This window comes from Procambarus clarkii, chromosome 5 (genome assembly GCF_040958095.1).
Source record: "Procambarus clarkii isolate CNS0578487 chromosome 5, FALCON_Pclarkii_2.0, whole genome shotgun sequence".
In the NCBI taxonomy this organism is placed as follows: domain Eukaryota; kingdom Metazoa; phylum Arthropoda; class Malacostraca; order Decapoda; family Cambaridae; genus Procambarus; species Procambarus clarkii.
The window spans coordinates 49,836,735-49,851,179 of NC_091154.1; the positions used below are offsets into that span (position 1 = coordinate 49,836,735).

General features: G+C 44.3%; 1 protein-coding gene across 1 annotated transcript in view; it reads left to right on the forward strand.

Moving 5' to 3' along the window:
* LOC123752072 (uncharacterized) overlaps window positions 1-14,445 on the forward strand; it is a 106,222-nt gene that overhangs the window by 78,631 nt on the left and 13,146 nt on the right. The window contains exons 2-4 of the mRNA XM_069302307.1: window positions 10,906-11,029; window positions 12,105-12,713; window positions 13,224-13,373. Of these exons, the coding sequence (XP_069158408.1) occupies window positions 11,024-11,029; window positions 12,105-12,713; window positions 13,224-13,373 (765 nt within the window). The 5' untranslated portion in view covers window positions 10,906-11,023. The remainder of the gene's footprint in view (window positions 1-10,905; window positions 11,030-12,104; window positions 12,714-13,223; window positions 13,374-14,445) is intronic.

Here is a 14,445-nt window from a genome sequence, read left to right on the forward strand (position 1 = left end):
AAGGACGGCAAATTCATTTGCTGTGTTGGAGGACGAGTGCTGTAGTGCGCCTGCAGCGAGGAAATCAGCGAGGAACGGCGGAGCGCAGGCCCCTCAGGCTGCTTAGAAAGTTAGGGCGGTACCGAAGCGAATTTTGGTTGTGGGAGATTCCCAGGTGAGGTATTTAGACAGAACGTTTTGTGCCAGAGATAGGGGGAACAGATTAAGGGTTTGCTATCCGGGAGCTGGAATTGCTGATATTGTTGAAAACATGAATGATATTATGACGGGAAATGGGAACAAACCCATTATTTGTATTAGTGCAGGGGGTAATGATGTTGGGCGAGTTAGGAGTGAGGAACTAATACAGAGATTTAGGATAGCCATTGAATTAGTTAGGAGCAAGGGAGGAATCCCGATCATATCTGGCATTCTTCCAAGAAAGGGAGTGGGAAATGAATGGATGTCGAGGGCACTTGATGTCAATTGCCGGCTGGAAAGATATTGCAAATCAAATGCAATATCTTTCATAGACAACTGGGAACGCTTCTATGGAAGAAATGAAATGTATGCTCGTGATGGGGTGCATCTATCGAGGGCTGGGGTTGTTGCTGTTGCGAACTCGTTGGAACCAGTGGTTAGAGGTGTTTGTTTGGGTTTAAACTGTTAGTAGATAGTGGTATGGGAATTGATTTGGAGGAAGGAGGTAATAAAAGTATGTGTTCGTGGGAGAAAAGAATTGGCAAAATGATCAGGGAAAGAAAAGGGCCTCAAAATAACAATTCACTTAGGATATATTACACTAACAGTAGAAGTCTAAGAAATAAAATTAATGAATTAACAATCTTGTCTGCACAGAAAAAATAGATATTATTGCACTTACCGAAACGTGGATGAACCTAGAAAATAGAGAACAATTAGCTGAATATCAGATAAATGGATTTAAACTATTTCACACAGATAGATATATTAGACGAGGAGGGGGAGTAGCTATATATGTTAGGGACAATTTGAAATGTAGTCTCAAAGAGGGAATCAAAACTGAGCCACACACAGAAACTATTTGGATAGAATTAAACGAAAAAGCAAATAATATTATAATAGGAGTTATATATAGGCCACCAAATTTAGACAGAATGGAAGCAAAGCATCTATGGGATGAAATATCTAGGGCATCTAGATCTAACAGTATTTATGTCATGGGTGACTTTAATTTTAGTGGAGTAAACATAAGAACATAAGAACAAAGGCAACTGCAGAAGGCCTGTTGGCCCATACGAGGCAGCTCCTATTTATAACCACCCAATCCCACTCATATACTTGTCCAACCCGCGCTTGAAACAATCGAGGGACCCCACCTCCACAATGTTACGCGGTAATTGGTTCCACAAATCAACAACACTGTTACTGAACCAGTATTTACCCAAGTCTTTCCTAAATCTAAACTTATCCAATTTATACCCATTGTTTCGTGTTCTGTCTTGTGTTGATACTTTTAATAACCTATTAATATCCCCTTTGTTATGTCCATTCACCCACTTGTAAACCTCTATCATGTCACCCCTAACTCTTCGCCTTTCCAGTGAATGCAACTTAAGCTTTGTTAATCTTTCTTCATACGAAAGATTTCTAATTTGGGGAATTAACTTAGTCATCCTACGCTGGACACGTTCAAGTGAATTTATATCCATTCTATAATATGGCGACCAAAACTGAACTGCATAATCTAAATGGGGCCTAACTAGAGCAAGATATAGCTTGAGAACCACACCAGGTGTCTTGTTACTAACGCTGCGATTAATAAATCCAAGTGTCCGATTTGATTTATTACGAACATTTATGCATTGATCCTATTGTTTTAAATTCTTACTAATCATAACTCCCAGATCCCTTTCGCAATTCGACTTCGCAATCTCAACACCATCTAGCTCGTATCTTGTAACCCTATCATCATTACCTAACCTCAGAACTTTACATTTATCAGCATTAAACTGCATCTGCCAATCCTTCGACCATTTCAAAACCCTATCTAGATCAACTTGAAGTGATAGTGAGTCCTCCTCCGAATTAATTTCCCTACCGATTTTCGTATCATCGGCAAATTTGCAAATGTTGCTACTCAAACCTGAATCTAAATCATTTATATATATTATAAACAACAGAGGTCCCAGGACAGAGCCTTGAGGCACTCCACTTACAACATTTTCCCACTCTGACTTGACTCCATTTATACTAACTCTCTGTTTCCTTTGGTATAGCCATGCCCTAATCCAGTTTAATATAGCACCCCCAATACCATGAGCCTCTATCTTTTTAATCAGTCTTTCATGTGGCACTGTATCAAAAGCTTTGCTAAAGTCAAGGTACACAACATCACAATCCTTACCACTATCAACTGCCTCAACCATGCTAGAATAAAAAGATAACAAATTTGTTAAACATGAACGGCCATTTATAAAACCATGTTGCGACTCAATTATTAATTTATGTTTTTCAAGATGAAGACGAATTTTATTTGCTATTATAGATTCGAGTAACTTTCCCACAATAGACGTTAGGCTAATTGGTCGATAGTTAGACGCAAGTGATCTATCTCCTTTCTTAAAAACTGGTACCACATTCGCAACTTTCCAAAACTCTGGCACTCTGCCTGACTCTATTGATTTATTAAATATGGTTGGCAGTGGGTCACAAAGCTCCTCTTTGCATTCTGTAAGCACCCTGGCAAACACTTCATCCCGCCCTGGGGATTTGTTTGGTTTGAGTTTTACTATTTGTTTAAGAACATCCTCCCTGGTAACTGTTAAACTCGTCAACCTGTCCTCGTCCCCACCCACATAGACTTGTTCGGCTGAAGGCATATTGTTAAGTTCCTCTTTAGTAAATACAGATACAAAATATTTATTAAAAATACTACTCATCTCTTCATCACTATCTGTTATTTGACCTGTCTCAGTTTTTAATGGACCTATCCTTTCCCAAGTCTTAGTACGATATAACTGAAAAAAAACCTTTAGGATTTGTCTTTGCTTGCCCTGCTATGCGAACTTCATAGTTTCTTTTTGCTTTCCTTATCTCTTTTTTAACATTTCTAACCAGTTGTACGAATTCCTGTTCTAAAGTGACCTCCCCATTTTTAATCCTTTTGTACCAAGCTTTCTTTTTACCTATAAGGTTCTTCAAATTCTTTGTTATCCACTTTGGGTCATTAGTATACGATCTATTCAATTTGTATGGTATACTACGTTCCTGTGCTTTGTTTAGAATATTCTTAAATAAGTTATATATTGAATCCACATCGAAATCCCCATTTACGTCACCTATCGCTGGGTTCATGTCTCGCTCCAAGACTGGCCCCCACCCCATACCCAAGACTTTCCAATCAATTTGACCCAAAGAATTTCTTAGGCTATTAAAATCAGCTTTTCGAAAATCTGGCACTTTAACAGAATTTTCTCCTATAGGTCTATTCCATTCTATGCTAAATCTGATTTCTTTGTGATCACTGTTCCCTAGCTCACTCTCTATTTCGATGTCATTAATTTGTGTTTCCCTGTTGGTTAACACTAAATCTAAAATATTATTTTCCCGCGTTGGTTCCTTAATGTGTTGCGTAAAAAAGTAATCGTCAATTAATTCTAGAAAATCTTCTGCTTCACTATTCCCTGTTTTGTTCAACCAGTTTATTCCACTAAAATTAAAGTCACCCATGACGTAAATACTGTTAGATCTAGATGCCCTAGATATTTCATCCCATAGATGCTTTGCTTCCATTCTGTCTAAATTTGGTGGCCTATATATAACTCCTATTATAATATTATTTGCTTTTTCGTATAATTCTATCCAAATAGTTTCTGAGTGTTTTGAGCAGTTTTGATTCCCTCTTTGAGACTACATTTCAAATTGTCCCTAACATATATGGCTACTCCCCCTCCTCGTCTAATATATCTATCTGTGTGAAATAGTTTAAATCCATTTATTTGATATTCAGCTAATAGTTCTCTATTTTCTACATTCATCCACGTTTCGGTAAGTGCAATAATATCTATTTTTTCAGTGCAGACAAGAGCATTTAATTCGTTAATTTTATTTCTTAGACTTCTACTGTTAGTGTAATATACCCTAAGTGAATTGTTATTTTGAGGCCCTTCTCTTTCCCTGATCATTTTGCCAATTCCTTTCTCCCACAAACACATACTTTTATTATCTCCTTCCTCCAAATCAATTCCCATACCTCTATCTACTAACAGTTTAAATCCAAACAAACACCTGTAACCACTTCTTCCAACGAGTTCGCAACAGCAACAACCCCAGCTCTCGATAGATGCACCCCATCACGAGCATACATTTCATTTCTTCCATAGAAGTGTTCCCAGTTGTCTATGAAAGATATTGCATTTGATTTGCAATATCTTTCCAGCCGGCAATTGACACCAAGTGCCCTTGACATCCATTCATTTCCCACTCCCTTTCTTGGAAGAATGCCACAGAATGATCGGGATTCCTCCCTTGCTCCTAACTAATTCAATGGCTGTCCTGAATCTCTGTATTAGTTCCTCACTCCTAACTCGTCCAACATCATTACCCCCTGCACTAATACAAATAATGGGTTTGTTCCCATTCCCTGTCATAATATCATTCATGTTTCCAACAATATCACCAATTCCAGCTCCCGGGTAGCAAACCCTTAATCTGTTCCCCCTATCTCTGGCACAAAACGTTCTGTCTAAATACCTCACCTGGGAATCTCCCACAACCAAAATTCGCTTCGATTCTCCCTTTTCCTTTCGAGCAGTTTGAGGGACCTGCGCTTTAATGCTCCTCGTTACTTTGTCTTTGCCACCTCGTTGAACAACAGGTTCAACACAGCACTCGTCCTCTAATACTTCAAATGCATTAAAAGTTCTTAGGTGTACATAAGAACATAACATAAGAACAAAGGTAACTGCAGAAGGCCTATTGGCCCATACGAGGCAGCTCCTATTCTATAACCACCCAATCCCACTCATATACTTGTCCAACCCGTGCTTGAAACAATCGAGGGACCCCACCTCCACAATGTTACGCGGCAATTGGTTCCACAAATCAACAACCCTGTTACTGAACCAGTATTTACCCAAGTCTTTCCTAAATCTAAACTTATCCAATTTATATCCATTGTTTCGTGTTCTGTCCTGTGTTGATACTTTTAATACCCTATTAATATCCCCCCGGTTATGTCCATTCATCCACTTGTAAACCTCTATCATGTCACCCCTAACTCTTCGCCTTTCCAGTGAATGCAACTTAAGCTTTGTTAATCTTTCTTCATATGAAAGATTTCTAATTTGGGGAATTAACTTAGTCATCCTACGCTGGACACGTTCAAGTGAATTTATATCCATTCTATAATATGGCGACCAAAACTGAACTGCATAATCTAAATGGGGCCTAACTAGAGCAAGATATAGCTTGAGAACCACACCAGGTGTCTTGTTACTAACGCTGCGATTAATAAATCCAAGTGTCCGATTTGCCTTATTACGAACATTTATGCATTGATCCTTTTGTTTTAAATTCTTACTAATCATAACTCCCAGATCCCTTTCGCAATCCGACTTCGCAATCACAACACCATCTAGCTCGTATCTTGTAACTCTATCATCATTACCTAACCTCAGAACTTTACATTTATCAGCATTAAACTGCATCTGCCAATCCTTTGACCATTTCAAAACCCTATCTAGATCAACTTGAAGTGATAGTGAGTCCTCCTCCGAATTAATTTCCCTACCGATTTTCGTATCATCGGCAAATTTGCAAATGTTGCTACTCAAACCTGAATCTAAATCATTTATATATATTATAAACAACAGAGGTCCCAGGACAGAGCCTTGAGGCACTCCACTTACAACATTTTCCCACTCTGACTTGATTCCATTTATACTAACTCTCTGTTTCCTTTGGTATAGCCATGCCCTAATCCAGCTTAATATAGCACCCCCAATACCATGAGACTCTATTTTTTTAATCAGTCTTTCATGTGGCACTGTATCAAAAGCTTTGCTAAAGTCAAGGTATACAACATCGCAATCCTTACCACTATCAACTGCCTCAACAATGCTAGAATAAAAAGATAACAAATTTGTTAAACATGAGGCTATTAGTTGTCGGCTATTAGTTGTCGGTTTTGCCAAGGTCTTCTTAAGACCCCTGTCTTTCACAACTTGCCAAGACGAGGACTTCTTAATACTGGTCCCGTCAGTCCTTCTTAATGAGGTCCCGTCAACACTGGCCTCCTCCTTCGTTTCCTCCCGAAGTCCCAGCCGTCGCACCTCCTCCCGCAGGGAATCCATCTCTGCTCTCAGAGCTCCAACTAATATAGGACCCCCAATACCATGAGACTCTATCTTTTTAAACTAATCCTTCCATTATTGCAATAATAATGTTACTCCAGAGCTCCAGCTTACACAACCTCTCACTGTGACAGCACCTGACTGATAATGGACTAATAGCAGCTGCCTCGTATGAACCAATAGCAGCTGCCTCGTATGAACCAATAGCAGCTGCCTCGTATGAACCAATAGCAGCGGCCTCGTATGGGCCAATAGCAGCTGCCTCGTATGGGCCAATAGCAGCGGCCTCGTATGGACTAATAGCAGCTGCCTCGTATGGGCCAATAGCAGCTGCCTCGTACGGGCCAATAGCAGCTGTCTCGTATGAACCAATAGCAGCGGCCTCGTATGGACTAATAGCAGCTGTCTCGTATGAACCAATAGCAGCGGTCTCGTATGAACCAATAGCAGCTGCCTCGTATGGGCCAATAGCAGCGGCCTCGTATGGACTAATAGCAGCTGCCTCGTATGAACCAATAGCAGCGGCCTCGTATGAACCAATAGCAGCTGCCTCGTATGAACCAATAGCAGCGGCCTCGTATGAACCAATAGCAGCTGCCTCGTATGGGCCAATAGCAGCTGCCTCGTATGAACCAATAGCAGCTGCCTCGTATGGGCCAATAGCAGCTGCCTCGTATGAACCAATAGCAGCTGCCTCGTATGAACCAATAGCAGCTGCCTCGTATGAACCAATAGCAGCTGCCTCGTATGGGCCAATAGCAGCGGCCTCGTATGGGCCAATAGCAGCGGCCTCGTATGGACTAATAGCAGCTGCCTCGCACAGGACGGGAGAGACATCTCCCTCCAACACATCACAAGGCGCAGTGTGGCCACAATGCGACCCAAACGTCTTAAGGTCAGAGCTACTCCACTCGACGGTCATGCTATCGGAAGAAGCAATACTTTAAAGGTCCTGAAGGACGTAACTGGCCTCAAACCCGCTGACATTAGTCAGGAAGGTGAAGATATCGTGCTCTACTTTTAATGTGAAGAGGAGCTAGAAAAACTCCTCACTAACGATGCCTTTCTTCGCAAAGAGCACAACCTACATCCTCACTTCCCACGTCAGTTCCTGGCCGGAAGAACTGTTTTTACCAGCAGGACCAGCCGGTGGATCGCTGAGCGACCTCAACATCATATCATAAACAATATCGAGGACGAAAATCCAAACCTGTCGGTATTCAACCTAGAGTTCTGCAACACCGACAAAACATCAATGAAGATTACGTTCACCACCATAGCTGCGGCCACCCAGGCTGCCACACAAGGATTCTACTGCCTCGGCCTAAAAATACCACCCCACCAAATAAAGAAGGAACGATACCATGAGATCCAGCAGTGCTTTAAGTGCTACGAGCTCTCCCACCCGACCAACAAGTGTCAGCACCCTGTCCAGAGGTGCAGCCTGTGCGCACTGGACCATCACTACTTCATATGCAAGGCAACAGTCCATTACTGCTTGCTCTGTGATGGCAATCACCCCGCAATTTCCTACTGCTGCCCCCGCAGACAGGAAATCATCAAGGCCCAGGTTGAAGCCAAAAGAAACAACTCGTCTACCTCCTCGACCAGAGCCCCAAGCGTTCAACCCACCACATTAGCTCTCACTAGTCGACCAGAAGACTTTCCGGTCTTACCAACAGGTGGCTCCTCCCAGCAGGCGACACAGCCTTCTCATTGGGGACCCAAGGTCCCCAAGGTCCCACAGGCTCCTTCACAGCCCCCTGCATCACGTGCAGGCACTATCCCTGGTCTTCTTAAACTAGCGGAAAGGCTTGCAGGACCAGACAACCAGCGCTTTGTCAGTGAACTAAACGCATTATACATAGACAATGGCCTGGCCCCCATCATAGCCACTAGCGTAAATCTCACTGCCTCCTCTACCACTCCGGAGACTACCACCAGGACGACCAAGTGGTCAACTTCAACACCGACTCCAGAACCGCCCATGACCCGGGCGACACAAACAGAGGTAATTCCTTCTCCAGCTCCCAACACTCCTACCATCACTATCTCAGCAGCCGCGCTAGCAGATGTGCTGTCTACAAACGATAACAGCACCACCAGCGCTCCTGAAATAGCTACAACCACCAATCAACGACACCTAAACCTACCTAAGGCTGCGAGGCGAAAGACAAAAACGCCCACTACGGAGGTTACGGACTCCTCAGACGAGGAAATCATTGTAGGAGCTCCACCGTCGCATCACAAATACGACACCTACACGGTTCAAGACTTCCTCATGGAGGCTACGTCACCAAACTCCAACGACAGCACTGCTCAGCCAAAGTCGCAGCCAAAGAAAAAACGGAAAACCTAGAGGTCGACACTAACCCCACCAGCTCCATAACTGGTATAGCCAGCCCTCCAGGCTGAAAACCATCATGAAGACCCCCATCCATCGCCACATCTCTAGTATCAGCCACTGATACAGATAATGGTTCCAAAGAGCCTCCACTTACGGGCTCACCATAGCCCGTGCTACTGGAACTTATTGTTCTGAGTAGCGAATCTTAAACAACAACAACAACAGCTGCCTCGTATGAACCAATAGCAGCGGCCTCGTATGAACCAATAGCAGCGGCCTCGTATGAACCAATAGCAGCGGCCTCGAATGGACTAATAGCAGCTGCCTCGTATGAACCAATAGCAGCTGCCTCGTATGAACCAATAGCAGCGGCCTCGTATGGACTAATAGCAGCTGCCTCGTATGAACCAATAGCAGCTGCCTCGTATGAACCAATAGCAGCGGCCTCGTATGAACCAATAGCAGCGGCCTCGTATGGACTAATACCAGCTGCCTCGTATGAACCAATAGCAGCTGCCTCGTATGAACCAATAGCAGCGGCCTCGTATGGACTAATAGCAGCTGCCTCGTATGAACCAATAGCAGCTGCCTCGTATTAACCAATAGCAGCGGCCTCGTATGGACTAATAGCAGCTGCCTCGAATGAACCAATAGCAGCTGCCTCGTATGAACCAATAGCAGCTGCCTCGTATGAACCAATAGCAGCGGCCTCGTATGGGCCAATAGCAGCTGCCTCGTATGAACCAATAGCAGCTGCCTCGTATGAACCAATAGCAGCTGCCTCGTATGGGCCAATAGCAGCTGCCTCGTATGGGCCAATAGCAGCTGCCTCGTATGGGCCAATAGCAGCTGCCTCGTATGAACCAATAGCAGCTGCCTCGTATGAACCAATAGCAGCGGCCTCGTATGGGCCAATAGCAGCTGCCTCGTATGAACCAATAGCAGCTGCCTCGTATGAACCAATAGCAGCTGCCTCGTATGAACCAATAGCAGCTGCCTCGTATGAACCAATAGCAGCTGCCTCGTATGGGCCAATAGCAGCTGCCTCGTATGAACCAATAGCAGCTGCCTCGTATGGGCCAATAGCAGCTGCCTCGTATGGGCCAATAGCAGCTGCCTCGTATGAACCAATAGCAGCTGCCTCGTATGAACCAATAGCAGCGGCCTCGTATGGGCCAATAGCAGCTGCCTCGTATGAACCAATAGCAGCTGCCTCGTATGAACCAATAGCAGCTGCCTCGTATGGGCCAATAGCAGCTGCCTCGTATGGGCCAATAGCAGCTGCCTCGTATGAACCAATAGCAGCTGCCTCGTATGGGCCAATAGCAGCTGCCTCGTATGAACCAATAGCAGCGGCCTCGTATGGGCCAATAGCAGCTGCCTCGTATGAACCAATAGCAGCTGCCTCGTATGAAGCAATAGCAGCTGCCTCGTATGGGCCAATAGCAGCTGCCTCGTATGGGCCAATAGCAGCTGCCTCGTATGAACCAATAGCAGCTGCCTCGTATGGGCCAATAGCAGCTGCCTCGTATGAACCAATAGCAGCTGCCTCGTATGAACCAATAGCAGCCGCCTTGTATGAACCAATAGCAGCTGCCTCGTATGGGCCAATAGCAGCTGCCTCGTATGGGCCAATAGCAGCTGCCTCGTATGAACCAATAGCAGCTGCCTCGTATGAACCAATAGCAGCTGCCTCGTATGAACCAATAGCAGCTGCCTCGTATGAACCAATAGCAGCTGCCTCGTATGAACCAATAGCAGCTGCCTCGTATGGGCCAATAGCAGCTGCCTCGTATGAACCAATAGCAGCTGCCTCGTATGAACCAATAGCAGCTGCCTCGTATGAACCAATAGCAGCTGCCTCGTATGAACCAATAGCAGCTGCCTCGTATGAACCAATAGCAGCTGCCTCGTATGAACCAATAGCAGCTGCCTCGTATGGGCCAATAGCAGCTGCCTCGTATGGGCCAATAGCAGCGGCCTCGTATGGACTAATAGCAGCTGCCTCGTATGAACCAATAGCAGCTGCCTCGTATGGGCCAATAGCAGCTGCCTCGTATGAACCAATAGCAGCTGCCTCGTATGGGCCAATAGCAGCTGCCTCGTATGGGCCAATAGCAGCTGCCTCGTATGAACCAATAGCAGCTGCCTCGTATGGGCCAATAGCAGCTGCCTCGTATGGGCCAATAGGAACAACCTCATACTGACAAATAGTATTCTGCAGCTGTATTTTTTTTTTTGCAGTGGACTCTGTGACGCAGTGGACTCCATGACGCAGTGGACTCCGTGACGCTGTGGACTCCGTGACGCAGTGGACTCCGTGACGCAGTGGACTCCGTGACGCAGTGGACTCCAACACATTATGATGGTGAGGATAGTACTCATGTTGGGCTATACTGACCTATACCTATACTGACCTTCCTCTGGATGCAGGCCACAACAGTCGCCTAACTCCCAGGTACTTATTTTATCGCTGGGTGAATAGAGGCATGAAGCGACCTCCTGCAGGAAGCAACTAACAACAAGATAATTACAATATTTTCCTGAGCGTCTTAGAAGACTTCCAGATCTTTTCTCCTGCAGAAGATTCTCTCTGGCTTGGCACCTTCGTGTCTCTGTTCCTCCTCGCGGCTTCGTTACTTTGCAATTGCCTGAGTTAAAGTCTAGTAGCCATTTGTCGGGTTGTATTTCAGTTTGTTTGTCTTGTATTCAAGAGAGGTGTAGAGGATGAGGTCGCATGTCTGAAGGGTAGAATAGAGCGAGAGGCCGACAGTGAAGGCATCGAAGACCTCCATCTGGAGGTTGAGAATTTAGTACTGTCACAAAGAGAGGGTTTACTGGCAGGCACTTTGAGTCTTATTAAAGTCTGCTGAATATTGTACGAACTGTGTGTTTGGCGTGGTTGTGACCGTGGGTAGTCCCAGGATCTGTTGATGTAGAGGGCTGAGGGTGTGAGTAGTTATCAGAAGGTGCCAGCCACGAGGACAGTGAGGCACCTAAGTGTGAAATACTCCGCAACATTGTGGTATGATTAGTTTATTTTAGTTCTTCTTCAAATTGGTTTATCGTCATCCTAATTGAAATTAAATTATGGCAATTTATGTCTTGTCGCTCTGATGGCAAACTACACTTTTTTCCAATATATATCATATTTCAAGGTGTTAGCTAAATGGTTTTCAACTGATGGTCAAAATTAAAATGTTCTTTGCGACTGTTGTACAGCTGTTAGTCCAGCCAATATTGAAACGATATATATAAGTTGGTAAGAATAAACTTTATAAACTTTCTAATTCTAGAGTATTAAACCATTCTTGGCTTTCTTGATTTGAGTTATTCTGCCCTATACATCATCAACATTTTTAAATGGGTAATAAAAAATGCCGTACTTACAATATATGAACATATGTTCTGATTGTGACCTAAGACAGCTTTGGGCTCCACAGGATAGGGAGTCAGATGGGCATCCTCAGTGTCCTGACCACCAAGACGAGGCTCTGACACAGTCAGGGGAGGTCCCGGGTGGTCATACATCCCGCTCAGAGAGTGCTAACGATGGTCAGCTCGCTTGTGTCAAGTGTCATGCCAGTCAAGGAATCCAGCTGAGAGCGTCTGGACCATCTCCAGGCGGCCCAGGAGGCATCAGCAGGAAGCTGTGGTCGTTGATGCAGGAGGAGAAGATCAGCATCAACAGACTCATTGCAAGGTGTGAGGATACACTGTGCCAGCTGGGAGAGTACCGGGGCCAGCTGGGAGACTGGAAGACTCACCACCTCCAACTCCAGGATAGACTCAATGGTCTGGTAGAGCAGAACATGTCAGCCATGAGGCTCCTGGACCAAGAGGACGCCAGTGTGGCGGAGATGACCACACGAGGACAGGAAGAGAAGACGCACCTGCACGCCACATTGGGGAGCCTCGACACACCCACAACAGAAAACGAGGCCATCACTGCCACGAACAGAACTAAACAGTGCAAGATGAAGGTGGAAGATTGCATCCAGAGGAGCCGGGAAATTTTCCCAGATGCCACCACTGTCCAATTCTCAGTCAAGGTTCGTTGCTGAAGTCAATATTACTCTCTCTCTGAACTGAGTGCAATACCTCTTCACAGAGAGCTCTCTTGTAGAAACATTGAACCACGTCGTAAATAATTGTAAATATCACTAGCAAGAATGTCTTATATGTGAGTTCTATTTCTCTTACATTATAACCAGACACAAATTATTAAATATAAAGCTCTACATATCAAACAATCTCAACCAGCAATTAACAGCCAACTCACACTCAAGTACACTTCACTAATGTTTGCGTTGGTAATGACAGGTGCAGGAGACCATCTGGGAGGCCTTGGAGATGATGACCACGGAGGCGGGTGTCACCGTCCACCTGGGAGACTCAGCCATCGCCACTAATGTTTGTGTTGGTAATGACAGGTGCAGGAGGCCATCTGGGAGGCCCTGGAGATGATGACAACAGAGGCAGGTGTCCATCAGCGAAACTCGATGGGCGTCTGGTCGTAAATTTTCAGCCTCCACCACTAATGTTTGTGTTGGTATTGACAGGTGCAGGAGACCATCAGGATGGCCCTGGAGATGATGACCACAGAGGCAGGTGTCATTACAGCTGTTCCCGTCCACCTGGGAGACTCAGACTCCACCATCATGGAGAAAGTCGGAAAGATTACTGGAGGAATATCTTTGAAACAGTTAACTGTAAGTTGCTGAATAGTTCCAGGGTTTTACCTTGAACTGCACAACATTTTGGATTTACCGAGACCGGGAAAAGATTCGAGGTACAATTTTCCATCTCGGTTCCGACGAGATGGAACCGAGTCTATAGGAACGAGTGTTCACAAGGAACAGGGTCTATACCCTGTTCCTTGCGATGACGTTCGATTGACGGTTGAGAGCCGGGACCGAATAGCTGAAGCTGCTGTGAATGTTATCTTAGTTGCTATTACTCTGGACCTTGTACATTTTCTTAAACGTTCACAAAATTTAGAGCACGTGATTATATTTTTAGCAGTGACTATGGTATTTTGACACCTCGTCGCCTTGCCACTTTATATCAAGCTGGCTGTAACGCCTCTGGGTGAGAGGCAATTCGTTCTTCCCCAATTCAGAGCTTACATGGACTTCGGAGTCCCAGCTGTCCCACTCTCCAGGTCCGCCACGATCAGTATTGTCTCTGGTACTTCCTTCGAATCCTCCAAACTCACACTCGCCAGTTCCGCACCAATGCTCCTGTTGGGAACCCCTTCAGACTGCAGGAATATATTTATTTATTTATTTATTTATTTATTTATTTATTTACAATAAGGTACATTAAGGGTTAACAGAGAGCATAGAAATTAAGACGGTTTTACATTCTTGTAAAGCCACTAGCACGCATAGCGTTTCGGGCAAGTCCTTAAACTAACAGATATTTTTTAGATAATTCACAGTAAAATTGACAAAAATTTTTTACAGGTACTTTACAGCTTTACTTTACAGGTACAAATAATTTTAAGTAGAATAATTACAGTGAAATTGACAAAAAAAATGTTTACAGGTACATTGCAAGAAATATTGACACAAAAACAGATCAGAAAAATACACAATAATGAACAAGGATTACTAAGGGTACATTAAGATAACACTTTAGGGTTATACATTGGTTCACTGAAGCACAATATGAAGATCATTACAAGGAATAATGCAGTAGAATATGCACTCAATACAACAACCATGATATCAGATGATATCTAAGATTACAATGGTATAGTAACATGGCTTAGGTACAAAG